Consider the following 23,888-nt stretch of genomic DNA (forward strand, 5'->3'; position numbering starts at 1 on the left):
CTGCCCCTCTCAGAGCCTCGCTGTCCCTCCTCGGGCACACTGGGCGTGTGGGCATGTGCCAGCATCGCCGGCAGTGCTCGCCGTCACCGTCTCCGGAAGGAAGGAGCACCCCATCGAGGGGAGGATCCAAGCAGGGTGGCTCTGCTGTGGAAGTCACTGATCAGACACTGTGAGATGCCCCAGAGGAGCCAGGGGCGGCCTCGTCTGCCCCCGGGACCGGGCCAGCGAGGTTCGAGACGCCTCCGCCTGAAGCTCCTGACGGGCTGGGACGGCAGCCCGATGGAGGTCCTCCCTGCTGCTCCTGTCCCGCGGGCGGTCCTCCCCGTCGCTCCCCTCCCCCCTGCTTCGGGGCCCCCTGGTTCAGATGCTCTTGTCACTGGTGGCCAGCAAGGTAGATGGAGGCGGTCCACAGATAGACGCTCTCCACAGAGGGTCCCCACACACAACTCTGCCCCAGGACCCCAAGACCCCTGTGGTCCACCTGGGCTCTAGACATCGGTCACGAAGTCATGGGTGGGGTGCAGACTGGAGCAGGAGGGATGCTGACGGAGATTTTCCACGCACCAGCCCGCCGAAGCTGCCTGCCTGGGCACCCCAGAGGGCAACAGGAGGCTGGAGGTGCTCCTGGGGTCGGTGACTGTAGCCAGGCTGAGCCCCTGACTTCAGGCACCCCAGCCACAGAGCAGGGGAAGTTGGTGACTGGGGTTCATGGGAGGCCTGGGCGGCTCCTGGTCACTACAATTCTGCCCACCCCTCCCTCTGAGTCCTGCCATTCCACAGGGGCCGGAAAGGAAACCCCTGGGTGTCACAGGGGTCGGGGACAGGTCACCTCCCAAACCACCCCAGCTGGCACGGTGGTCGTCCTTGGCAGCCGCCGGGCACGTTTGGCTCAGTGTCCTTTGCCCTGGTTCCTCCCACCCGGAACACCCTACCTTGCCCTCACCCTCTTCCTTGTCAACCTGCTTCCGGGGGCCTCCGGCCACTGTCCCTCTTTTCATTTAGTTTTATGGCCTCAAGCCACCTGTTCTGCCTACAATTTTATTTCACACTCTATTGATATTTTTATTGCCTGCGTCACAAGGCTGGGAAGTCGGATGTGGGGCTGGGATTTGAACCTATGGGCCTCAGGATATGCAGCTGGACCAAACACCAGTTCCTGGGGTCAGAGGACCCCCTCCTGCCCAAAGCCAGAGGGAGCTAGTGCTTCTCCTGAACTTGCTGTGTGGCCTGAGAGATCTCCTGACCCTCTCTGGGCAAGGCTTGCCTAGCCTGGGCAGGCCTCCCTAGGAAGGAAACTGGTCCCAGAGCCCAGACTGGGGTGACCCCCTCCTTCAGGCTCAGGACAAGCTGGCACGGGTGTGTGGGATGAGGCGGGGCTGTCTGTACCCCCCAGCTGTGGTCTCTGCCTGCATCGGACCCCCCAGCGCCTTGCTCCCTAGGCTGGGTGGGTGACGGGGTTGCCAGCCGGCTGGAAATTTCTTTCCCCGGGGGCCTGAGGGGTGTGAGCCAAGGGTGGCTGGCGGGGGGCCCCTTGGCCTGGGATGTGTGATCTGAGCCACATGAGAAGGTGATGGGGGTGCAGGCGTGGTGCTTGGGTATGACGGGGGCACCTCCCCTGATACTGGCCCAGGTGGCTGGGGCCCAAGTAAGGTTCCCTCTGAGGCTTAGAGAAAATTCCAGAAAGAGGGAGATGTTCAGCTCCCACACATCAGTTCAATTGGAGGCAGTGGCCCCAGGGACGAAGGGGTCCCTAGGCTCCAGCCTGTGCCCCCCCACCCCGGGGACCGGCCCTGCCCCCGCCTGCAAGGATGCTCTGGGCTGGCCTCCCAGGTCTCCTGGCTTGCGGCCAGCGAGTGAGGACGGCGGCCCCAGGCGTGGAATGTGGGTGGCAGGTGAGCAGCCCTGGGGTTACCGGCGGGCTTGGCAGAGGTCCCCCAGGGTCCCCATACCCTCACCCATCAGTGTCCCTTTATCCCCTCACCTGGCCCCAGTCAAAGGCACTGCAAGGATTCCCAAGTGCCCACGGTACAGACAGGGAAACCGAGGCTCACAAAGTGCCCGGGGTTTACCTTTTCCCCCTCAACCAAAAATCCCCCCCCCCCCCAAACAAAAAACAAACAAAAAAACCCACCCTGTCTCCCTTGGCTCTTGCTCTCTCTGGACAGCAGCAATTTCCCCCAACGCTAGAATGTTCTGGGATGTTCTGGAAGCCCCCATTTAAAGTCAGAATCCACCTGTAGCTCCTAAGTGGTAGACCTGTCTGTCTGACCTCACAGCTCTTGACCACAAGAGCTTTGGAGAACAGACTTCGTTTTTTTCTTTTTTTTAATGTTTTAATTAATTAATTAATTAATTATTGAGAGAGAGAGAGAGAGAGAGAGAGAGAGAGAGAGAGAGAGACAGAGCATGAGCAGGGAAGAGGCAGAGAGAGAGAGAGGGAGACACTGAATCCCAAGCAGGCTCCAGGCTCCGAGCCGTCAGCACAGAGCCCGACGCGGGGCTCGAACTCACAAACCGCGAGATCATGACCTGAGCCGAAGTCGGACGCTCAACTGACTGAGCCGCCCAGGCGCCCCTCGGGGAAGAGACTTTGGCCTCTGGCAGCTGTGTGACCTTTGGTGAGTTATGTCACCTCTCTGGGCTTTAGTTACCTTCTCTGCAAAAGGAAGCAACCCCGGGCACCCTCTTCAGGTGGGCTGGCACACCACCATCACCCTCCTGCGATCCTCAAGGGTCCCTGTGGGGGCAGAATTGCAGGCAGGGGCTGGAAACCCCCAGGCCTGGGCCCCTGGCCCTTTCTGGACCTCAGTTTCCCCCTCCGATGATATTCTCAAGAACGCAGCCTCCTCCTGCCCCTTGTCAGGGGCTGGGGGCTGCTCTGCGGGGGCGGGGGGAGTGCAAGGTGACAGAAACCTGGCATCCCTGTGCTGCCCACCCCCCTCCGCCTTTCTGCACCCCGGCCCCCCGGCCCGTCGGGCTGCGCCCTCCTCTGGCACCCTGGCCTTCCCGGTTCACGTGGCTTAAATTTCAGCGTGCGGTGGGTGAGGAGGCGGGGGCTGGACACGCTTCATTTTCCGATTTCTGGAAATAAAAGCTGTGGGGCCCTCTATTGTCGAGTGGAAAAAAGCCGTTGCAAAACCGTGCGCGAAGAAACAATAGCGCCTAGGTGCATCCCTGCCGCCCGGTGTCGGGAGACAGAAAATTCCAGGGAATACTGGGGGCTGGGGAACAAAGGGCCCTTTTACCCCCCTCTCGCTCTGGGAAGGTTTTGTGGGAGCTCGTGTGTGGCGGCTTTAGAGTCAGAAAAGCCAACGAAGGTGTTTTGCAAGACGGAGAATGGTTCAGAGATCTGTTGGGACAAGGAGACAGGAAAGCGTAGATTTTGTTTGTTTTTGGAGGATGTCTTCCAGCCAGCATTCTAAGACACCTGTCCCTCCACTGGCGGAAACCTGAGCCAGGAATGCCAGCGACCCGGGCACCGGGCCTGGCCCCGCAGGGCGGAGGTAGAGACGCCACGTGCAGAGGATGTGCCCAGAATTTGCCCTGCCTCCGCCCCCCCCCCCCAGCCCCCCGGCCTGCTCCGGCGGGCGGCCGTTCCCCCCTTACCCTGGCTCTCCGAATGTTCCTGGCCAGGAAGACCTAACCGACAGTGGGACTCCACCTGCAGCCACTCGGGCTCCCCGGCCCAGCTGCGACCCCAGCCCTCCCCTCGAGCTGGAGGGTGCCGGGTCGAGGACTTGGCCTGCGAAAATAAAGGTAGAGCCGGATGGTGAAATTTCAGGCGACATCTCATCCGTCCTCTGCTCAAGACCCTCCAGGGGCTGTCATCGGTCTCGGGGGCAAAGCCTGGCCCAGGTCCTGCTGCGTCTCCCCACGTGCCTCCTCACTCGTCATACCCCAGGACCTTTGCATGTGCTATTTATTCCCTCAGCTTGGAACTCTTTCCCCAATACCCATATGGCTTCCTCAAATGTGGCTCCCTTGAATCGCTGTCTTTCCGTCTGCCCCCGCCAGCACTCCCCGACCCCTCTCCTGCTTTCTTTTCCTCCACCACAATTACCACCATTTCACTGAGCCATGCATTTGACTTATTTATATCATTTGCTCCTGCCTCTCTCCCACCAGAATGTCAGCTCCAGGAGGGATCCTGGCCTGCTTTGTTTCCTTCCTGCTGAGTCCCAGCACCTTGAACGGTGGCCGACACACAGGAGGGCCTCAATAAACATGCCTTGGATGAATGGATGAGTGAATGAATGAATGAATGAATGAACCAACCAACGAACGAACAAATGAATGGAAAGTACTAAGCACCACCAGAGCATTCTCCTGTTTCCTGGCTCGTCCTTGCCTCCCGCCCAAGACCAGGAGCCCTGTGGGGACAGCCTCTGGGTCCCCAGTAGGTACTCGGGAAGCAGGTCCTGGATGAATTACAGCATCTGAGTCGACACGGACATAAGTTGGGGATCTTACTTGGGAAATGACAAATGAAGCCTCTGGGGGACGCTGGACTTTGGGGCGGGAGTGACCCTCGCCCATCCTCTTCCTTGCCCCCCACCCTGACTGCCCTGCCGCTGGCCATCTCCAGGCGGCCTGCAGGTGAGATGTCCCTGACCCTGGGTGACACAGGGCAGGCGACATGGGGATGGTGCCCGGACGGCAGGCGCAGGCAGGCAAGGAATGGTTTGGCCAACAGGAACGAATAAACAGGCTCCTTGGATGTCAGAGGTTGGGGAGGGATGCTCTGAACCTACACGCTTGGCTGAGGATGTTTGGACAAGGCAGGCGGCCAGGGGGTGTCATCAGAGCTAAAATTAGCCTCTGATTCCCGCTCAGCCCCTCCCTCTGGGACCGGGAGAGAAGCCAGAACAGGCCATCACTTAAGTGAGGGCCAGCGTTGTGCCAGGACAGGCTCCTCGAATATGTGAATGCATTTCATCCTCTCAACGGCCCCGATGGTTGGGTCCGGGTGGCAGCAGTGGTGGTGTCCCCATACGACAGGCGAGGAGACTGAGGCGCAGGGAGAACGCTTGGTTCAAAGTCCTAGCACTTGCAAGGGCCAGAGCTGGGATTCGGGGACTGCGCCCGCACCATCGGGGCTGTGTGGAAGGTCGGGGAGATAACAGACCTCACTCGGTGGCTACTTGCTGGAGGCCGCGTGCGGCCCCTCCTTTCCTCTCCCCCAGGGACCTCACCTGAGTGACAGCTCCAGCACCCAAATTACGACACATCCATTGCAGTTGACAGGTAGCTGTGGCCTCAATCTCTCCCATCCTACCGGGCCCCCCCTGGAGCCTCAAGGCCAGCATCTAAGCGGAGGACACAGCTGACATGAGCCGCCCCCCCCCCCCCCCCGGCATGCCCTGGGGGCAGGGTCCCTCTGACTGGTCAATGGGGACTCACCCATAATGCAGGAAGGACAACTGAGGCCCGTTATCCATCCAGATGGGATTAGGAAAGGCTCCCAGATGGCATCCAGCTGAATCTGAACTTCGGAGAAACAATGGATCATGTTTTAGTGTAAGTGTGTCCCACAGATTGGATGGGACGGATGCTAACATGCAGTAAAATGTTGTTCATTGTTTACCTGAGGTTTAAACTTAACCGGCCATCTGTATTCTTGTTTGCTTAGTCTGACGACTTTAGCTGGCAGGGCAACGGGCGTCCGGGGAGGGCAGGCAGGTAATGAGGAGGCTGAATAGAAGCCACAGAAGGTGCTCGGATGGCCTCTCAGCAAAGGGACCTCTGATGAGTTTCCCAGGGGCTGGAGAAGAGGGCGGGAGGGAGTGGGATGGAGAGGGGTCCGAGGTGGGGGGGGGTTCTCTGTCCACACTCCGAGGCCTCCGGGTCCCACCTGCTCTGGCTCATTATTCATTGTTAATGGTGGTCACTGGGGCAGAGTGTGGGCAGGGGAATGCCTGGGACCGAGGCCCCCGCAGCAGGTGGCCTCACTAATGGGAGCCAGAGAGTGAGTGGGGGCAGGGGGGGGCGGGGGGGGCATTCAGGGGCAGGAAGCGGACCCCCACCCACACCCTGCCATTTCCTTTTACGTGGAGACGGGAGACCCGGGGCTGTATGTCTGCTGCTTTTCTCTATTCCCTCCACCTGTCCCCCTCCTCCTCCAGGCGGGGTCCTCCTGGGCCAGGGGTGAGGGCTGTTCTGGCTCTCCTGGCTTCCTCCCACCCTCTGGCTCGCCACGGACCAGCCCCAGCTGAGTGTGCTACCCATGGGGGTTTACTGAATCCCCACAGCCTTGCTGAAGAGCAGAAACCGAGGCCCAGGGAAGGGGCTGAATGGCTACCCGTGGGGTAGGAAACCGGGACTCTCCCGTGCCCGGAGCCTGTGCTCTTGGCTTACGGCCCTTTCTTTCTTCTGAGCCACCCTCCATGCTGTTCCTCCTGCCTGCGTCGCTCTTTTCCCCTTCTCCTGGGAAGCTCCTCTGCATGCTTCAGCACCCCCTCCTCCAGGAAGCCTCCCTGCACACCCAGGCCAGGTGGCTCCTCTGGGTCGTCCTCTGCCTGTGCAACCCCATTACAGTCCTAGTCAGCCTGAGTTGGAACTGCCCGGTCACATGTCTGTCTCCCCTACTAAACTGTGAGCCTTGGGAGGGTCCAGACCCACTAGACGGGATCTACCTTGGTCACTACTGTGTCCCCAGTGCCCAGCACGGGGCCTGGGACACTGCAGGCAGAAGTGCTCTGGAATCAGCCACAAGGCCCTGGCCCTACCCTCATTTGCTGTAAGACCCCGGGCAAGCAGCTATCCCTCTCTGAGCCTTGGTCTCTCCAGCACCGGGGTAACAGCACATCCTTCCTAGGCTGAATTGCAGCGAAATCATGTTAAAGGTATCGGGACCGTGCCTGGCTCCCGGAAGGAGGCATCAGCAAATGATTATTTATTAAAAAATTTTTTGTAACATTTATTCGTTTTTGAGAGAGAGAGAGAGACAGACAGACAGACAGAGTGTGAGCGAGGGAGAAAGGGAGACACAGAATCCAAAGCGGGCTCCAGGCTCTGAGCTGTCAGCACAGAGCCCGACGCGGGTCTCGAACTCAGGCGCCATGAGATCACGACCTGAGCCGAAGTCGGACGCTTGACCCGCTGAGCCGCCCGGGCGCCCCCGCAAATGGTTATTTAAACATTTAGACAAGATACCGCTGCACACACCTATTGCGACGGCCAAGATCTGGAGCTCTGACAACCCCAAATGCTGGCAAGGACACAGAGCGACGTTTCTTCCGATCCAGCAACTGCACACCCCACCCCGGTATTTACCCGAAGGAGTTGAAAGCTTATGTCCACGCAAAAACCTGCACACGGATGTTTGTGGCAGCCTCAGTCGTAATTGTCAAAACTCGGAAGCAACCCGGAACGTCCTTCCGTAGGCGAGTGGGCAAACTGTGAGACATCCAGACAACGGAATGTCATTCAACGCTAAAAAGAAACGAGCCATTGAGCCACAAAAAGACATGGAGGAAACTTACGTGCCTATCCCTAGAAGGCAGTCGGCCTGAAAAGGCTACACACTGTATGATTCCAACTCTGTGACATTCTGGAAAAGCAAAGCTGTGCAGACAGTGAAAAGGTCACTGTCTGCCGCGGCGGGGGCGGGTGGGAAAGGATGAAGGGACAGAGCCCGGACGATCTGGGGGGGGGGGGCAGTGAGACAACGCTGCGCGATCCCGCAAAGGTGGCTACCTGCCATGATGCATTTGGCCAGACCCAATGAATGAATGCACGTCACCACCAGGGAACTGCCTGTCCACTCTGAACTTTCGTTGATAACAACGTATCAATACAGGTCCGTGAGTTGTAACAAAGGTATCACAGTAATGCAAGACTGCAAAAGGGGCCACTGTGTGTGCGTGTGTGTGCTTGTGGGAGGGGAGTTGGTAGAGAGGAACTCCCTGCCCTCTACTGGCTTCTTCTGCAAACTTAAAGCTGCTCTAGAAAAGAAAGTTCGTTAATTTAAACAAGTTCGGGAAGCGGGCGGCTGTATTCACCAACATGCAAAGCGTACACGTAACAGGCGCTCCTTGAACTCTGCACTAGGGCCAGTAGCAAAAACCTGGGAAGCAAGGAACGTCCTTTGAAGGGGATGACGACGCAGTCACAGGATGAAATATTATGCAGCCGTTAAAAGCAAGACGCCCGAGTCTTTACTGTGCAGGACGAAATCCAAGATGTGCTACCATCAGGGAACCAGACTCGGGTCTACGAAACAGCAGGGGCGGTGCAATCTACTCGCTGGGGGAGGAAAAGAAAATATACAGACACGTTTGCCTCGGCAGGGAACATTGCTGGAAGGAGAAACCAGAAACTGGGCTGGCGGCCTCTGGGGAGGGCGGCAGGGTGTGTGTGTGTGGGGGGGGGGGGTGGCGGCTGGGGAGAGAGGTATTTTTTTGGAACACCCTTTGGCATGTTGTAAATTCTGTGGCTTCTGTCGGTTTTACCTATTGAAAAAAAGAAACTGTAGCAAGGCTGCTGTGGGGGGGGGGTGTGGGGGGGGGGTGGGGGGGAATAGTAAGATAAAAGCATTTGGATGGGTTTCTCAGAAAGGAGGCAGAACTTTAGGCCGGGCCATGGGTCTCCCCTCCAACTGGGCTGAGAGCCCTCCCGCCCGCCTGTCTGGTCCCCCCCAGAGCCTTGGCCTGGCTCACACCTTTCCTCCCCCGGTTCAGGGAATGCTTAGAGCCCAGCGGGGCTCCTGGAGGTGCGAGAGAGGGGCTGAGCTGGGGCTGAGCTGGGGCCGACCACCCAGCCCTCTGTGAAGCCCCCAGGCCGCTTGGCTGGCTCTGAGGAGGGACCCCACACGGGGCTGGGAGCTGCCCAATCCGAGGAGGACTGGAGTAAAGGGCGAGGGATAACTGCAGGGGAACCGCGAGACGTCTCGGGGGGGTGGTGACTGTTCTGTGCCTCAGTTTCCCCACCAGCAAAGCCACCCTCTGGCTGTGGCTGCCTTGTATCCACAGAACTGGGGGGGCTCTGCTGTGTTCCGAGCCCTGGATGTCAAGCCAGACAGGGGTTTTGGGGGGGCAAGTTCTGCCCCTGACTTGGAAACCCCTGAAGTGAGGGGACCAGCCTGGCTTTAGGCTTTGAGGTGGGGACATTGGCTGAGGCTCCCCACCAGAACCCAGTCGGAAGATCCCCACCCGCCCCTCCATGATGAGGACCTATGGGCACAGCTGTCTGATGCCCCAAGGCATTCAGGGCTCAGGCTCCCCCTCCCAGGGCAGCCCTTTTGGGTGTGTTCACATGGGCGGGCGCGGCTCTGGGTGGGGTCTTTGCCAGGACAAGAGAAATGGCAGGACGGATTTCCTGGTATCCTAGGAGGCAGGACCCCCTGGACGGCAATCTCGGCCTTGACTTGCTGTGTCCCACCTGGGAAACATGACCTGACTTTGGCCCCTCTCCTCCCTTCACGACGACCCCATGGTGCATCGCCCCCTGCTGCATGGCCTCCTAGCTGTTACTGGGGCAGTGCACCGGGCTCGACCCAGCCTCAGGACCTCCACCGTCTCTGTTCCCTCTGCCTGGAACACCCTTCCTCCACAGCACCCCAAGGCTGCTTTCTTCTGGGAGCTCCCTGAGCACCCTTAGCTAAAGAGACCTCCCCCCCCTTCCTGCCTTTTGTGTCAGCATGATCTCTCTCTCTCTCTCTCGAGCACAGTTCTGTGTAAAACATGCTTGCCTGTTTGCTCATTTAAAAAAAACTGCTCTTTTCCTCTTTTTTCCCTTCAAGACCAGGCTTTGGCCCCCCCCGGCAAGGAGCGAGGTCATTGGTGTTGTTGGTTGATGTGACCCCCACCCAGGCCCCAAACCGTGCATGGCACACGCAAGTTCTCAGTCAATACGTGTAAGTGAATTTTGAGTCTTGACTTGAGATTTGGGTATGGATGGTTTCTCTTGCCCCGCCCCCCACAGCTGTCATCGAATGGGGGTGTAGTGAACGGGACCCTGACCAGGGCTGGCACTCAGGAAGCAGGGCTGGGCCACACATTTATGGAGTCCTGCTGTGTTCCTAGGCTGGTTGTTGACCCAAGGGTGTGACAGCCAGGGTAAGTCCCTCAAGGAGATACACAGCCCATTAAACAATACACGTGATGATGATGATGATGATGATGTGGGATCTAGAAGCTTCGAAGCGGTATGGGCAAAGACTAGAAGAGGGTAAAGTGTGTGTGGGGATTCGGGGAGGCCTCAGTGAGGAGGCAACATTTGAGCTGAGAACCGAAGGAAGTGAGGGGGTAGCTGTGGGGACACGTGGGGGAAGAGGGTTCCAGGCAGACGGCACAGCAGAGCAATGGTCCTGGGGCAGCCCTGGGCCTGGCGTGTTGCAGGAACAGCGAGCAGAGAGGGCAAGGAGAGGGAGGAGGGGAAGGTAGGGAGGGGACAGGCAGGTCACGCAGGGCCTTGTGGGCCTCAGACTTTGACTCCGAGGGAGGTGGGAGCCCTGGAGGACTGTGGGCAGAGGGTAGGATTCGGATGCTCATGGCCACCCTCTGGTGGCTGCTTCGGAGAAGACATCGTGGGGGGAGGACAGTGTGCTGTTGCAGGAGGGTGATGATGGGGGCTGGCCCCTGCTTGGGGTCCTGGAGATCCAGAGTGGATCTCGAGACTGCAGACTCTGGCACCTGGGGGGCTCAGTCGGTTGAGCGTCAGACTTCAGCCCGGGTCATGATCTCTCAGTTCGTGAGTTCAAGCCCTGCATCAGGCTCACTGCTGTTGGCCTGCCTGCGCTCTCCCCGCTGATAAATAAATTATTAAAAACAAACAAACAAACAAGACTGTGGACTCACAAAGGGGTGAGAGGGAGAAAGAATTAGCCCCTCAGGCCCTATGGGCCCCTCTCAAAAGATAGACTGGTATGTCCCACCCCGGACCAAAAGGTACCCCCAGCCCACATCCAACATAGCTTTTTAAATTATTATTTTTTTATGTTTTATTTATTTCTGACAGAGAGAGCATGAGCGGGGGAGGGGCAGAGAGAGAAGGAGACACAGAATCCGAAGCCGGCTCCAGGCTCCGAGCTGTCAGCACGGAGCCCGACGCGGGGCTCGAACCCACAGAACGCGAGATCATGACGCGAGCCGAAGTTGGACGTTCAACCGACTGAGCCACCCAGGCGTCCCACCAACATAGCTTTTTAAAGGAATCGGTGGGGAGTGTTGCTTTCGAGATCACTTGGCCTTGTCCCACTGGGTTGCTTGTACCCCAATCACGACCGCTTGGGAAGTGTTTCGGAGACACGTTGCCCAACAACAGCTAGTAATAACCACAGAACTAACGCCACGTGCCTGCTGTGAGCCGGGCCTGCTCTCTGGGCCTCGGTTTCCTCATCTGTAAAACAGGACCAGTGAGAGCTCCCTCTGAGGGCTGCTGCAAGGATTAGATGGGCTAAGAGTACCAACGGAGCCTTCCCGGCGGCTGGGAGAGGCTCTCGCAGGCTCCTTTGTCTCATTTAAGCCGCTCCCGGTTTCTTGGCCGAGACCCCCGGCTGAGCCTGCAGGGCTGAGGCAGCCCTTGCAGACTTGCTCCCACTGGGCGGTGTGCCTCCAGGGAGGGGGTCTTTGGGGAGTGTGTGTCCCACTGCCCCAGAGGTCTGCCCTGGTGGGAACACGACCCCCTCCTTGATCACGCACTGGCCGTGCCGCCTGCGGATCAGGCTGCCATCTGCGCAGAACGCCCTTCCCTCTCGAGCACATCTCACAGGACCTCTTCATCCTTGGATCTTCAGACTCTCCCTCCACCTCCCTCGCCCCCAGGCCCTTTCTGAGTTCTTGGTTCCAGACCAGACTGCTTGGGGCTGGAAATGGCTTCATCAAGCTTGGGATGGGGGCAGGGGACCGCTCTTCTCTGGAAAGGTCCTTCACTGCCCCGAGCAGGGGCTGCTGGGGCTGGAGGTGGTGTCCCAGGCAAAGGTGTGTGTTGGGGAGGGGGCGGGGGGCTGGATGCTATAAACAAGGGCCATCCCCATGGGGTCTGTGTGGGGGGCAGGATGATGTCAGTCCCTCACAGCCTCATAAATGTTTATGGGCAAGGGGGTCTGGGTTTGGGGGCTCCCTGGAGCCCCGCAGGCAGCTGCTCTCTCCTGCTCCATTCTGGGGGCCCTGGCAGAGGCCCCCTCCAACACTGGCAGCCAGCCAGCCAACCCAGAGAGGGCTGAGTAGGTGCCGAGCACAGCCCTGGTCTAAGCCAACTAAAGGGGAAACTGAGGCTGGGAGGTAGGAAGGGACTGGCTGGCTGGGAGTCTTCCCTTTCCCTCTGGGGCTTGGGCTTCGCAAAGAGCCAGGGGACTGAGGAAGGATGTACAGGGAGGGGAGGCCTGGGCGGCTGAGAAGTCACCAAAGGCACGGCCCTGACCAGGTCCCCCTGGTCCAGCCCTCAGTGACCACAGGCCCCACCGGCAGCACCAGGTCCTTGGAAACTAAGTTACTCCGTTGCCCCTGAACACTGCTGAGGGAGGGACCCTGTCGTCCCCGCTTGCCACGGAGGACAGACCCAGTAAAGAACTGCGAGCTGTGACTCTGACATGGGTCTGGGACCCGAGTGCTCTCAGGGCTCGGCAGGCCCCCCTTCTCCCGGCCCACGGGTGGGGGGAGCCTCCAGCCTTTCTCAGGCCCGGACGCACCCCTGGGCTGGTGCCTGTGCCCACTCTGGCAGGAGACCCAGAGTGGCTGCGGGGTAATGACAGAACAGCGGTGGCAATGCCAGCAGGGCCTGGGCTCTGCACACTAATTTTAGCTGCCCAACACCTGGCTGAGTGACTACCCCGGGGGTAGACAGAGGAAAGCAAGGCTCCAAGTCTGGCTTCCAACCATGTTGGCGCCAGGGTGGGCTGGAGAGAAAGCAGGAGGGACGGGGCCAGATATGGGCGAGGATGGGGACTCAGGGCCCAGACCCCGCCAGGACCCAATCGCTGCCCGTGCATACCCCTGCTCCCCGGGGTAGGGCCCCGAGAGCCCTAATTTATGGTCCACCTTGACATGTTGGAGCAAGCCTCCCTTTCCAGCTGCCAGGAAGCAGAGCCAGACCCAGGCCTGCAGAGAGCGGGGGGCCAGGGCCGTGCCAACATTCTGCAGCTGCCTAAATCACTGGGCCTGACAGGCGGCGGCGGGCGAGGATCAGGATTCTTTTCTCTCGTTCCTGCCATGCGCCCCTGCTTTGCAGGCTCCTGGTGGCCTGTCACCCACCTGTCACATGGAGACAAAGCTCCTGGGTCAGCCCGTCTGGGGTGCTCCGCTCCAATGCCAAGGAATTTGGAGTCAGGCTGTGCGTGGGCCCTGGGTGTGTCCACCCCATGGTGCCCAGAGAGGGGATGGCCCGTGACCTGTGTGTGGGGGCACAGGGGGGGGCCGTGGGTGGTGGTGCCCAGCTCCCACCCCCAGATGCCCTGTGTTTAGGGCCCAGCTGGCACCGTGGGCCCTGTCAGAACAAACCCAGATGCCGTATCTCCTGCTCCCTTGCTGGGCTGCTGCTGGGGTGTCACTGCCGCCCTGCCCTCCCGAGACGGGGCTACATCGCAGACGCCAGGGGAGGAGGGGCGGGAGACTCACACACACCAGTATGCACAGAATTTATTTCTCGTCGCATTTCAACCTGGCCGGGGACCCGGGAGGCAGCGGGGCTCACACCTTGGGTGCTGCAAACACCTTCCAGCCCTCCAGCTGGCCCATCTTGACCAACGCGGCGATCGTGCCCATGTACGCGCACGCGGCGGCTCCGATCCCATAGCTGTGAGCTGCCAGAGTCGGGAGGGTGGCGTCAGTCGCACGTGGGGCTCACCTGCAGCCACCCAGGGGGCCCAAGAGCATGTCCTTCCCTTGAGGCTGAGGGCTCCTTGAGGATTAAGTCGCGTGACCCCTTGACTTTGAAGACGTGCGCGGAAACCCGGAAACGGAGGCAAGAAGGGATCTAGGCTGTCGGGTCCAGGGGTGGGGCACCCGAGGGGACGGCGCTTTGTCGAGTCTCAGCCTGTGCCCCGGCCACAGGGCCCGGGCCCTGTACCTGCTCTGCGGACCGGGAACGGAAGGGGACAGAATGCCCCTGCTTGCCCGAGAGCCGTCGCTGGGGAGGGAGGTCTGCTTGCTGTGTGCAGGGCTCACCCCTACGGCAGGCTGGGGGTGCACGTCACACCCGACCTTACCCAAGGTCTTAAAGCAAAGGCTAGGATGCATGGGCCTTCCTCCACGGTGCCCGCCCTCTGCCTGACTGGAACGTTCCACCAAGCACTGGCAGGCTGGTGGGCCAGGGCTACGGGAGGTGGAGAGAGCACTGTCTGCTTCCCGGCCTGGGCAGCTCCACTGTGCCAGGCTGGCGTGGGGCCCCGGCCTGCCTTCCCACTAGGGAGGCACCTCTGCTGGTTCCCAGGTGACCTCGGGCCACCCAAGCCCCCTCTCTGAGCCTCCCTTCCTGCATCTCTAGAAGGGATGGTGAGTGGAAGTCCCCTGGAGGGCTGGGTGTCTGGTCAGTCAGGGCTCTGGGTGCTGGGAGAGGGACAGCAACACAAGGACCATGCACCCTCTCTATGCTTGTGGGGTGGTGGCAGAGACAGGCAGTGACCTCGTGTTCTCTGACAAGCTGCAGCAGAGGAAGGGGATGTGGAAATGAGGGCAGTGGGGGTTCCAGATCATACACAGAGGGGGCTGCGCTGACACCTGGGCGAACAGCACTCCAGGAAGGGGACAGAGCACATGCAAAGGCCCTGGGGCAGGACCTGGCCTGGCTTGGAGGACCAGCAAGGAGGCTCACGTGGCTCGTAGAGAGTGAGCAAAGGGGAAAGAGGGAGGCGGCGGGGGCAGGGAGGGGACGGGGCAGATTGTGCAGGGCCTTATGGGCCACGCTGAATGTCGCAGGGAGCCACAGGAGGGTGTAAGGGCTCGGTCAGGTACACATGCGGTAGGTGCTGAAGCAGCTGCCCTTACTATTACTGAACTGGCCGGTGGCGGAGGGTCAAAAGCCCTGGAAGGTTTCCTGGGGCAGCCCCTCTCCTCTGCTGGGGCGAGCACTCCACACAGCTGGCCCCTGGTCCAGGACAGAACGGGGGGTGGTGGTCAGCGGAGGTAAGGGGCGGGGGGCTCACTCACTGCGCGCTCCCAGGGTCAGGCCTCCGGCACAGCCTCCGATGAAGTAGTTGAGGGGGTCGTCGGGCTTCTCTCGGACCTGGGCACTGATGCAGGAGGTGAGGCCAAATATGGCACCGATGGCAGCTGTCGGGGTGGCAGCGGGGGGGCGGGCGCCGAGTCAGGGCCCAGGGGCCAGTGCCAGGAGGGCCCCCAAGGAGAAGCCAAGGCTCGCTTACCTGCAGTAAATGTGTATCGCCCTGTCCTCGCCACTCCCTCCAGGAAGGAATCTGGCGGCTGCAGCGTGACACTGTAGGCGGAGAAGATCAGGCCTGCGGGACCAGAGCGGGTGAGGTGTGTGGCACCAGGGCCTGGGCACCGAGGCGAGATGCGGCCCTGGCTGGGGGCAGTCCCCCCTGCTATCAGAGAAACCCTCTGTCCCTCGGTCCCCACAGCACCCTCAAGGAGGCTCCTAGCAACCCCCCAACCAACCCCCCTGCCCAGGAAGGGACTGTTCTGGGGTTCACCCGGGGCCCCACAGCTGCTGAGCAGCCAAGGTGGGATTCCAGCCCTGTCTGCTGTTCCAGAACCTGGGCTCTCAGCCCCACCTCTGCACCCCAGGCCCCCCTCCGCAAGGCCTGACCCCTCACCCTCCATGGCGCACCGGCCCAGCGTGCAATGGACAGGAGAACAGGCCTGGGGCCTAAGTGGCTGGGCCGCTCCCTGGCCTCCAGGGTCAGCACAGACACCACAGCTGCACCCCACAGGCCCTGCTCCCCACTCCCGCCCAAGGCTGCACTCTCCTGTGGGGCCCTGGGCTCCTCAGCCTGATCCTCCTTGGCAGAGACCTGACTCCTGGGCCTGTCCCTCATCACCCTGGGGCCCCCTCCCTGCTAGCGGCTTGGGCTTAGGGCCATCCCTCACACCTGGCTGGCTCGGCAGCCGCTCACGCCCACCCGGCCTCACCACCCGGTCAGGTTTTCCATCTCTGCTGTCGCCCCGGCCTCCCTGCCCGACACTGGCTTTTACGCATGAGGGGCCCGCCGGGGGCCGGGCCTGGAGCTGAGCAGTGGGTGGGTGGTGAGGACAGAGGCCCCGTCCGTGGGCATCCTGAGCAAACACTGGCCTGGGCTGGTGTGCGGGTCTGGGGCGAGGCCAAGGCAAGCCCTTGGGCAGCTGCCCTCACCAGATCCTCCTCGGTGGGAGGCAGACCAAGGCCCACCTGGCTGGCTCTGAGTCACCAGAAACAGCCCAACGCGGGGCTCCCCGACTTCCAGCTGACCCTGCTCAGGGCAGACAACACACCCCTCCTCTCCCTATAGACCCCCAGCCTGGCCTAGTTGCCATAGGGACCTCCAGGGCCAGCCCAGCCTATCCCATCCCAGCAAAACTGAACTGTTGTTTGCCAGCTCACATTCCAGGCCGCACACAGACAGTGCCCCCGTCACCCCGGAGCCCTCAGAAGTCCTAGAACTGGGAGTGCGTGACCCAGTTGTCCCCGATTATCCCAGGGTCAAAGACTGCCCCGCCCCAACTCTCTGCTAGCAACCATCCAACATGGTGGGTGACCTGCCACAGCCCCCCCTCCCCAGGTCCTGTGATCCCCAGCACATGAGGATCTGTAATGACTCAGACCTTTCCACGGCCCCCCATCACCCCACTGAAGGCCCCCTTCCTGACCCCCCCACTTGCTCCAGCAGTGACCTCCAGACACAATGCACACACACATTCATTCACTGTGCGCCCACATTCATTCATTCATTCATTCATTCATTCATTCGTTCACTCATTCATTCATTTGGTTCCTCTGTACCTTCATTCACTCATACATTCATTCACTGTTACTGTGAAGCCTAATCCATCCATCACCCATACCAAAGAGTTACTGAACGCCTAGGGGCGTCTGGGTGGCTCAGTGGGTTAAGCATCTGACTTCGGCTCAGGTCATGATCTCATGGTTCGTGTGTTCGAGTCCCACGTCAGGCTCTGTGCTGACAGCTCAGGGCCTGGAGCCTGTTTCGGGTTCTGTGTCTCCCTCTCTCTCTGCCCCTCGCCCGCTCATGCTCTGTTGCTCTCTCAAAAAAAAATATAAACATTAAAAAAAAAAGAAGAGTTACTGGGTGCCTTCATTCATTCATTCACTCCCCAGGGGCTCACCATCTCAGGAAAGCCAGATGGGACACAAGAGTGTTCTCTCAGTGAGGGCTGAGGGGAGGCAGGGAATGAGGGAGGGTGAGGTAAGGAAGGATCCAGAAGCCAAGTCCCGTATGTTGCATGGAGTTGGCCAGTGTGAACATGCAGGCGGGCATAGTGAGCAACACACACACACACACACACACACTGCCTGATCTGGGGCCCCTGTCAAAGGTTTCCACCCACCCTCCCTAAAAGACCCTCCAGCAACCCCCCTCCTCCAGAGGCTCCTGGCTCACTCAGCACCCCACTCCTGGAAAGTGCTCAGTCTCCCCCAAAAGCCTCCTGAGACTCCAGTCCACCCCCAAGGCCCGCGCATTTGCGATCAAACACATGCACTCCCATTCACAAACACCAACGTTAATATCTTTCTCAGGTTCAAAATCCCCCAAATCTTCGCCCTGAAGGCCCCACATGCCCTTCAGACGACCTCTCCTGCTTTAATTTTCCTTTAGACACAACCATGAGCCTCCACCAAGTTTGGCCAGGCCTCCCGCAATGTCAGCATCGCCCCTTAAGAATGTGCCCAAATTGGGGCGCCTGGGTGGTGCAGTCGGTTAAGCGTCCGACTTCAGCCAGGTCACGATCTCACGGTCCGTGAGTTCGAGCCCCGCGTCGGGCTCTGGGCTGATGGCTCGGAGCCTGGAGCCTGTTTCCGATTCTGTGTCTCCCTCTCTCTCTGCCCCTCCCCTGTTCATGCTCTGTCTCTCTCTCTGTCCCAAAAATAAATAAACGCTGAAAAAAAAAAAAAAAAAAGAATGCGCCCAAATAAAAAAAAAAAAAAAGAAAACAAAAAAAAGAATGTGCCCCAATAACTTCCCCCTACAGTGACCCAACCCCACACCGCCCACCCCTCTCTCAAGGACCCCAGAGATCCCGCCATGCACCTCCACCTTCCCAACGACTCGCCACTCGAGCAGACTCCACATAACCCATCCGCAGGGACTCCCCCTCGACCCTCTCTCTTCAGACCCCTCCACAAGGACCCTGCATGCACAGTCCTTGCCTCAGCCACCCCCAGGAGCAGATCAGCAGACCTGGATTTGCACACCGGCTCCAAAAGACCGAAGGGAAGTTAATACACCTCTCCGTCCTTCAGTGTCCATCTCTGAGAAATGGGCACGATAACCGCTGATCTCACTAAACACGCAGAAAATGGTAGCCTGGGGGAGACTCAACTTCTGCCAGGCCTCGTTTCAGGAGCTGGAGACATGGAGGTGGCCCAAACCATCCTATCTACTTATCTCAGAGAGACTGAGCATCAAAAGGGACCCTGGAAGAGGTGAGTCGCTGGGGTCTCCCCTGCAAGGGAGTGCTAGGGCTGTGAATCCCCTGACCCGCCGCATCTATGATCTCGGCACCCCTACGACCCCTCTGGTGGTCCCAATTAAAGCTTCAGATATCCCTACACATCCCACTCTCCTGGACCCTAAGAAAACCTCATCCCCCTCCAGGATAATGACCCACGATCCACCCCCCGCCCCCAAATAACCTCAACTTAACCCTGTTAAGTCTCATGAATCCCCAGCTCCCTTGATCCCGATAACGGCCCTCTCCCACTCAACGGCTTCCCCGGAGCCTGGTGACAGCTTCAACAATAACCCCTAAATCCCAGCACCCGGGAACAGCTTCTGACGACCCCAGAGCCTGTCACAGGTACCACTTCCCAGTGCCCTCCAACCCTGCCGGACCCCCTTCACACAAGAGTCCCTCATGGCCTCCCCAGACATTCCCACGACGCCCACGTGTCACCCCGTGAGATACCCAGCTCCAGACCCCCTAGGACTTCCTGCGCCCTCTGAATTAGTCTGACACGCCTACAAAATCTATCTCATACAAGAGCTCCCCAGCGTCCCAGGGCCACCGCAGGCACCCGGGTGACAACCATGCGCCACCTGCGAGATCCCCAGCCCCCCAAGACGCCCTCGGACAGCCGCCAGCGACTCCATGACCTCCTGGCACCCTCTGCCTTCGGGGCCCGGGCGGCGCTCACCAGCGGCACCACTCAGTGTGGTACTGGCGTAGGTCTTGCGGTGGCACTCGGTGCCATCGGGAATGTCCCGGTATTGCTGAAGAAGCGTCTGCACCATGACCGCGAACCCCTGGCCCCGCACCGCACACCCGACCGTCTCCCCGCACCCAAGGGCAGCCGCCGCCGTTCGTTCTCGCGAGACTTCCTGGGCGGCGCGCGCAACCTCTCGGGCGCAGGGGCCGACAACAAGCGTGCAACTTTATTGAGCACCGAGAACACAGACACGGGTGGCGCTCAAGCGCCGAGTCGAGACTGGTGTAAAGGAGGCGCGCGTGCACCCCCAGCCGATTTCTGGAGGGAGAAACTGAAGTCAGCCAGAATCAGTGAAGGCAGATCTCGCTAGCCCCAACTCAGAAGGACCTAGGTTAGGAAGGGTTTGACCCGGAGTGGGGGCCTAATCTGGGGGTGGGACTATGACGGGTATTTGGGCGCGGGGCGGAACTCCATTTGATAGGCGCAAGATGTAACTATGGGGCGGGGCACAGCGGAAATGCGGCCACTCCCAGCGCCAGAATCCGCAAGGGGGCGTGATCACGCCCTGGGCCGGTCTCCAAGCAGAGTCCGAACCGCGTGCGACTGTTTGGGGGCGTGGCCAGACTCGCGGGCGGCGGAAGATGCCGATCCCGGGGCTAGGATTTTAGCGGGACAGCACCTGTGCCCTGCCTGCGGCTGCCTCGTCCAAGCCCCGGGTCGGAGGAGGTACGCGCTAGACTTGGGGGGCGTGGCCGGGGGGGGAAACACTGCCTGAAGGGCACTTGGCCAATCCGGAGCTGTACGGTTGCCTAAGGGGCGTGGCCGTGGCCCTTTGGGTAGCTCCCAGAGACTCGCAGCCCGGGGCGTGGTCAGGCTTTGTGGACCGCAGGACCCGGACCAATCGTAGTGTTGGCTTCTCAGTGGGGCGGGGCCTGTCTCGAAGGAGTGGCCAATCCCGTTGCGGAAGCCTGAACTGGGCGGGCCTCAGGAGAACCAGGCCCGCCTGGGGGCGTGGTTTGTCAGGACGCTGGCCAATCTTAGAGTCAGGCCGGGCTCAGGGGCGGAGTTTCGAGGTGCCCAAACCATTGAGGGCGTTTGGGTTTGAGGAGGGCGCGACCCATCGGGCCGAGGCCAATCGCTCGGTCCGGAGAGAGCCTCTGGGGGCGTGGCCCACTGGGGCTGGGGGCGGGGCCTGGGCCCGGTTCCGGGCCGTCCGGGACGGCGCCGGGGCCATGTCGGCGCCGCAGCCGCTGCAGATCCGCGAGGCGAACGCACACCTGGCGGCTGTGCACCGGCGCGCGGCGGAGCTGGAGGCGCGGCTGGACGCGGCGGAGCGCACAGTGAGCGCCCAGGCCGAGCGCCTGGCCCGCCACGACCAGCAGCTGCGCGCTGCGCTGGAGGAGCTGGGCCGCGCCAAGGACTGGTGAGGCCCGGGGCCGGCCAGGTGGACTTCTTGAAGGACGTGGGCGGAGGCAGAGCCGAGGCTGGAAAGGGAGGAGAGGCGCGGGAACCGTGTACATTCACGTGTAGGCTGGACTTCCGGTGCAATTGAAAAAACAAACACCAAAAACCTCGAACTAGTCACCGGCATGCAAAGTTGAGGGGTGTCACACAAGTGTGGATTTCTAACTTAAAACAGAGCCCGTTTTTCCACAAGGCAAAATCGGCTCTTTTCCGGGGGTGCGGGGATCACCCACCTCCCCTTAGGTATTGGGAGCCATGACAGGTTTTGGAGCAGAGGAGGATGGGATCACACCAGCAGTTCTGAAGAGCCCCTCTAGTTTGGAAGAGGCACTGAGGATGGAAAGGGATGAGACAAGCGCCCAGGGGGGAGGGAGGTCTGGAGCCCAAGTGGGAAAGGGTTCGGACCTGGTTGGATCCATTCATTCATCTTTACTGAGCACCTATGTGCCAGGCAGGTTCGGCGCACCAGAGCCCCTAAGTGAGACCTACATAGCATAGCCCTCAAGCATACTAAGCAGTTACAAAATGGGGTGGTTGGGGTTGTGATGGAAGGGCACATAGGGTTCTGAGGGGGCCCAGATGGAAGGCTTCCTGGAGGAGGGGCCATCTAAGCTAAACAAATAGGAAAAGATGTAGGGGAAAGGGGACCTGCAAGGGAGCAATGAGGGTAGTGTTAGTCTGCTCTGGTTGCCATTAGAGAACACCAGAGACTGGGGGGCTTTAAACGGCTGATTCCTCCCCCCGTCCTCCCCCCCCCCCCCCCCCCCCCCCAGTTCTGGGGGCTGGAAAGTCCAACTGATAGGTTCAGTTCCTGGTGACAGATTGTCTTCCTGGCTTGCAGATTGCTGTCTTCGCTGCGTGCTCACACGGCAGAGAGTAAGCAAGCTCTCTGGTGTCTCTTCTTACAAGGGCACTAATTCTACGAGGGCCCCACCCTCACAATCTCATCTTATTTTACTTAACGTCCCAAAGGCTCCATCTCCAAATACATCACATTGGGGATGGGTGGGTAGGGATTCAGTCCAAGAGTTTTGAGGGGACACAAACATCCAGTCCATGCCAAGGGGGGCCTTGAAGCAGTGGCGAGGAGCAGAGCCTTTATCCTGATGGTGATGGGGAGCCCCCCACGAGGTCGGGAGCAGGGAGAAGAATCTCTGGTCCCCTTGGTACCACAACTGCCCTGTCTTGCCTTCCTGCCAGTGAGATTGCCGCTCTCCAGGAGCAGCTGCTGACCTCCGAGGCCACGGTCCACAGCCTGCAGGCCGCCCTACGCCAGAGGAATGAGCTCATCGGGCAGCTGCAGCCCCGGGCCGAGCTGCTGCAGGACATCTGCCGTTGGCGGCCACCCGTGGCCGGGCTGCTGGCCGCCCTGGCCGAAGCCGAGCGCCTAGGGCCCTTGCCAACTGGAGACCCCAGCCACCCACCCCCCAGTGGGCCCGGTCCAGGCCTTGCCAACAGCACTGGGGACGAGGAAGACAGGAACCACCTGCAGCCTGCGGTGTTTGGGACCACCGTGTGAGCCCTAGAGCACAGATCCCACAACGGAGACGGACTTCCACTGCTGTGGTGTCCTCAGGGGTCACCTGTGTCCGAGAGGGGGCCCCGTGGCACAGCCATAATCCTTTCCAAGCATCAAAACCTGCTAAAAAGTCGTAGGTTTCAAGCAGGCAGCCCGTGGGCCAAAGGCAGACGCGTAGCCCAGAGAGTTTTTTGGTTTTGTTCTGCTCTTGTCGTTTCTTAAAGATTTTAAATAATCTCTTTGTGGGGCTTGAACTTCCAACTCCGAGATCAAGAGGCCCATGCTCTACCCACTGAGCCAGTCAAGTGTCCCTTGTTTTTGTTTTTAAACAAAACTTTAAGTCAGTCGACTTACTGAAAATTTGGCAATGTTTACACAAAAATCTGGATTTCTGGCTTCAGTCTTGGTCACGCCTGCTTGGATCTGAGCCCGGGATACCCTCTTCAGCCAAAGTGTGAGGTCCAGTTGGCTCTCTTGCCTCTCTTTGGGCCAGATGTCCGGCCCCTGAAGCATCTGACATCTCTGTCGCTTGTGGAGGCAGATGGCATCGAGTTTTGCTCCACCTTTTCCCCTGCCCTGATTCCCGTTCCTTCCGAAGCACCTCTCGTCCCAGGCTAAAGCTTTTTCTTTCTTATCCTTCATCCTACTCCAGAATTGGGGACCTCACGACTTGTGCCGTTTTGCCCTGGTTGTAGGAAGACAAATTTTTAATGCTAGATTTTTTTCTCCCCCTAACTCTGTCCTTCTGTCAACCTTTAGCCCAGAAGGCAGAGCGTGCGTGTGAGACATTGTGAGATGTTGGCAGCTAGGCTGTGCTGCCCTGGAAAACTCAGGCATCCCTCAACCTTTTCTTGGTACAGTCCTTCCTGAGGGACTTTCCACTGGCTCTTCCCTCTGCCTAGAACATTCTTCCCCCAGATGTCACAAGGACCAGTTCCTTGTCCCTCAGATCTTTGCTCAGAAGTCACCTCCTCGGAGGGGTCTTCCCTGATTGCCTTATCCGAAGTGATTCCCATCATTCTCTCTATGGAACTTCTTGTCACCAGAGTGTCAGCTACTCGAGGGCAGGGTTTCTGTTATCACCAGGAGGAGGTTCCTGGGACCTCCGTAGGAACAGGATGGGTTTGTGGGCCCTGAAGGGAGTTAGCGAACCCCAGCACATCTGATGAGCCCCCTGGCCAGTTTAGCTTTTGTAGCAAGCAGCTGGCCCCTTTTTATATTTTCTAGAGAATTTTTTTTTTTTTTTTTTTTTTTTTTAATCTCATTTCCCTGCTGCCCCTTCTTGGCCAGAGACATTCCGGGTGCCTGTTTTTGTTTTTAAATCAAACCAGGGAATCCTGTGCCTTTCTCTGCCCAGCCGAATGAAGCGCCCAGCCCGGTACCACGGTAGCCATTTGCCCGCCTCCTTACTCAGGGAATTTCACACCAAGAACTGCCAAGGGGCAGGGCCTGTTTTGGCCTGGAAAGGTCGGTGTCCCTCCCCAGCCCCCAGGATGGTGCTGCCTGCCCGCGTGGTGTCTAACAGTGACCCCTCAGTGTAGGAACAATGGCCCCATTTTCTAAGGATGACTAAGGGGGGGCTGCTCGTATGAGGGAAAGGCAGGCCGAGGCCTGTCTGAGCTCAAGAATAAACTGAATGATTTCTTGG

At 59.6% G+C, this 23,888-nt stretch overlaps 3 protein-coding genes across 5 annotated transcripts in view; 1 reads left to right on the forward strand and 2 right to left on the reverse strand.

The window, feature by feature from the left end:
• LOC125150411 (3-galactosyl-N-acetylglucosaminide 4-alpha-L-fucosyltransferase FUT3-like) overlaps nt 1–23,888 on the reverse strand; it is a 39,917-nt gene that overhangs the window by 8,336 nt on the left and 7,693 nt on the right. For 2 of the 3 annotated variants that reach the window (XM_047830348.1, XM_047830330.1), the window contains exons 3-7: nt 17,393–17,399; nt 16,595–16,600; nt 5,585–5,624; nt 5,401–5,482; nt 3,607–3,742 (exon numbers count right to left, since the gene is read on the reverse strand). The gene's annotated coding sequence lies outside the window, so the exon portion shown is untranslated. Of the gene's footprint in view, nt 1–3,606; nt 3,743–5,400; nt 5,488–5,584; nt 5,756–16,594; nt 16,601–17,392; nt 17,400–23,888 lie in introns of those variants that run through there. The other variant, XM_047830339.1, reaches the window with a different exon arrangement.
• NDUFA11 (NADH:ubiquinone oxidoreductase subunit A11) lies at nt 13,557–19,425 on the reverse strand. Its single transcript, XM_047830391.1, has 4 exons — nt 19,246–19,425; nt 15,299–15,391; nt 15,084–15,206; nt 13,557–13,738 (listed from the first exon to the last, which is right to left on the reverse strand). Exons 1-4 carry the CDS (start codon nt 19,340–19,342, stop codon nt 13,626–13,628), a joined length of 426 nt encoding a protein of 141 aa, XP_047686347.1. The 5' UTR covers nt 19,343–19,425; the 3' UTR covers nt 13,557–13,625.
• On the forward strand, nt 20,460–23,562 carry VMAC (vimentin type intermediate filament associated coiled-coil protein). The gene is made up of 2 exons (XM_047830385.1): nt 20,460–20,680; nt 21,922–23,562. Exons 1-2 carry the CDS (start codon nt 20,490–20,492, stop codon nt 22,238–22,240), a joined length of 510 nt encoding a protein of 169 aa, XP_047686341.1. The 5' UTR covers nt 20,460–20,489; the 3' UTR covers nt 22,241–23,562.

Source organism: Prionailurus viverrinus, chromosome A2 (genome assembly GCF_022837055.1).
Source record: "Prionailurus viverrinus isolate Anna chromosome A2, UM_Priviv_1.0, whole genome shotgun sequence".
Lineage (NCBI taxonomy): Eukaryota > Metazoa > Chordata > Mammalia > Carnivora > Felidae > Prionailurus > Prionailurus viverrinus.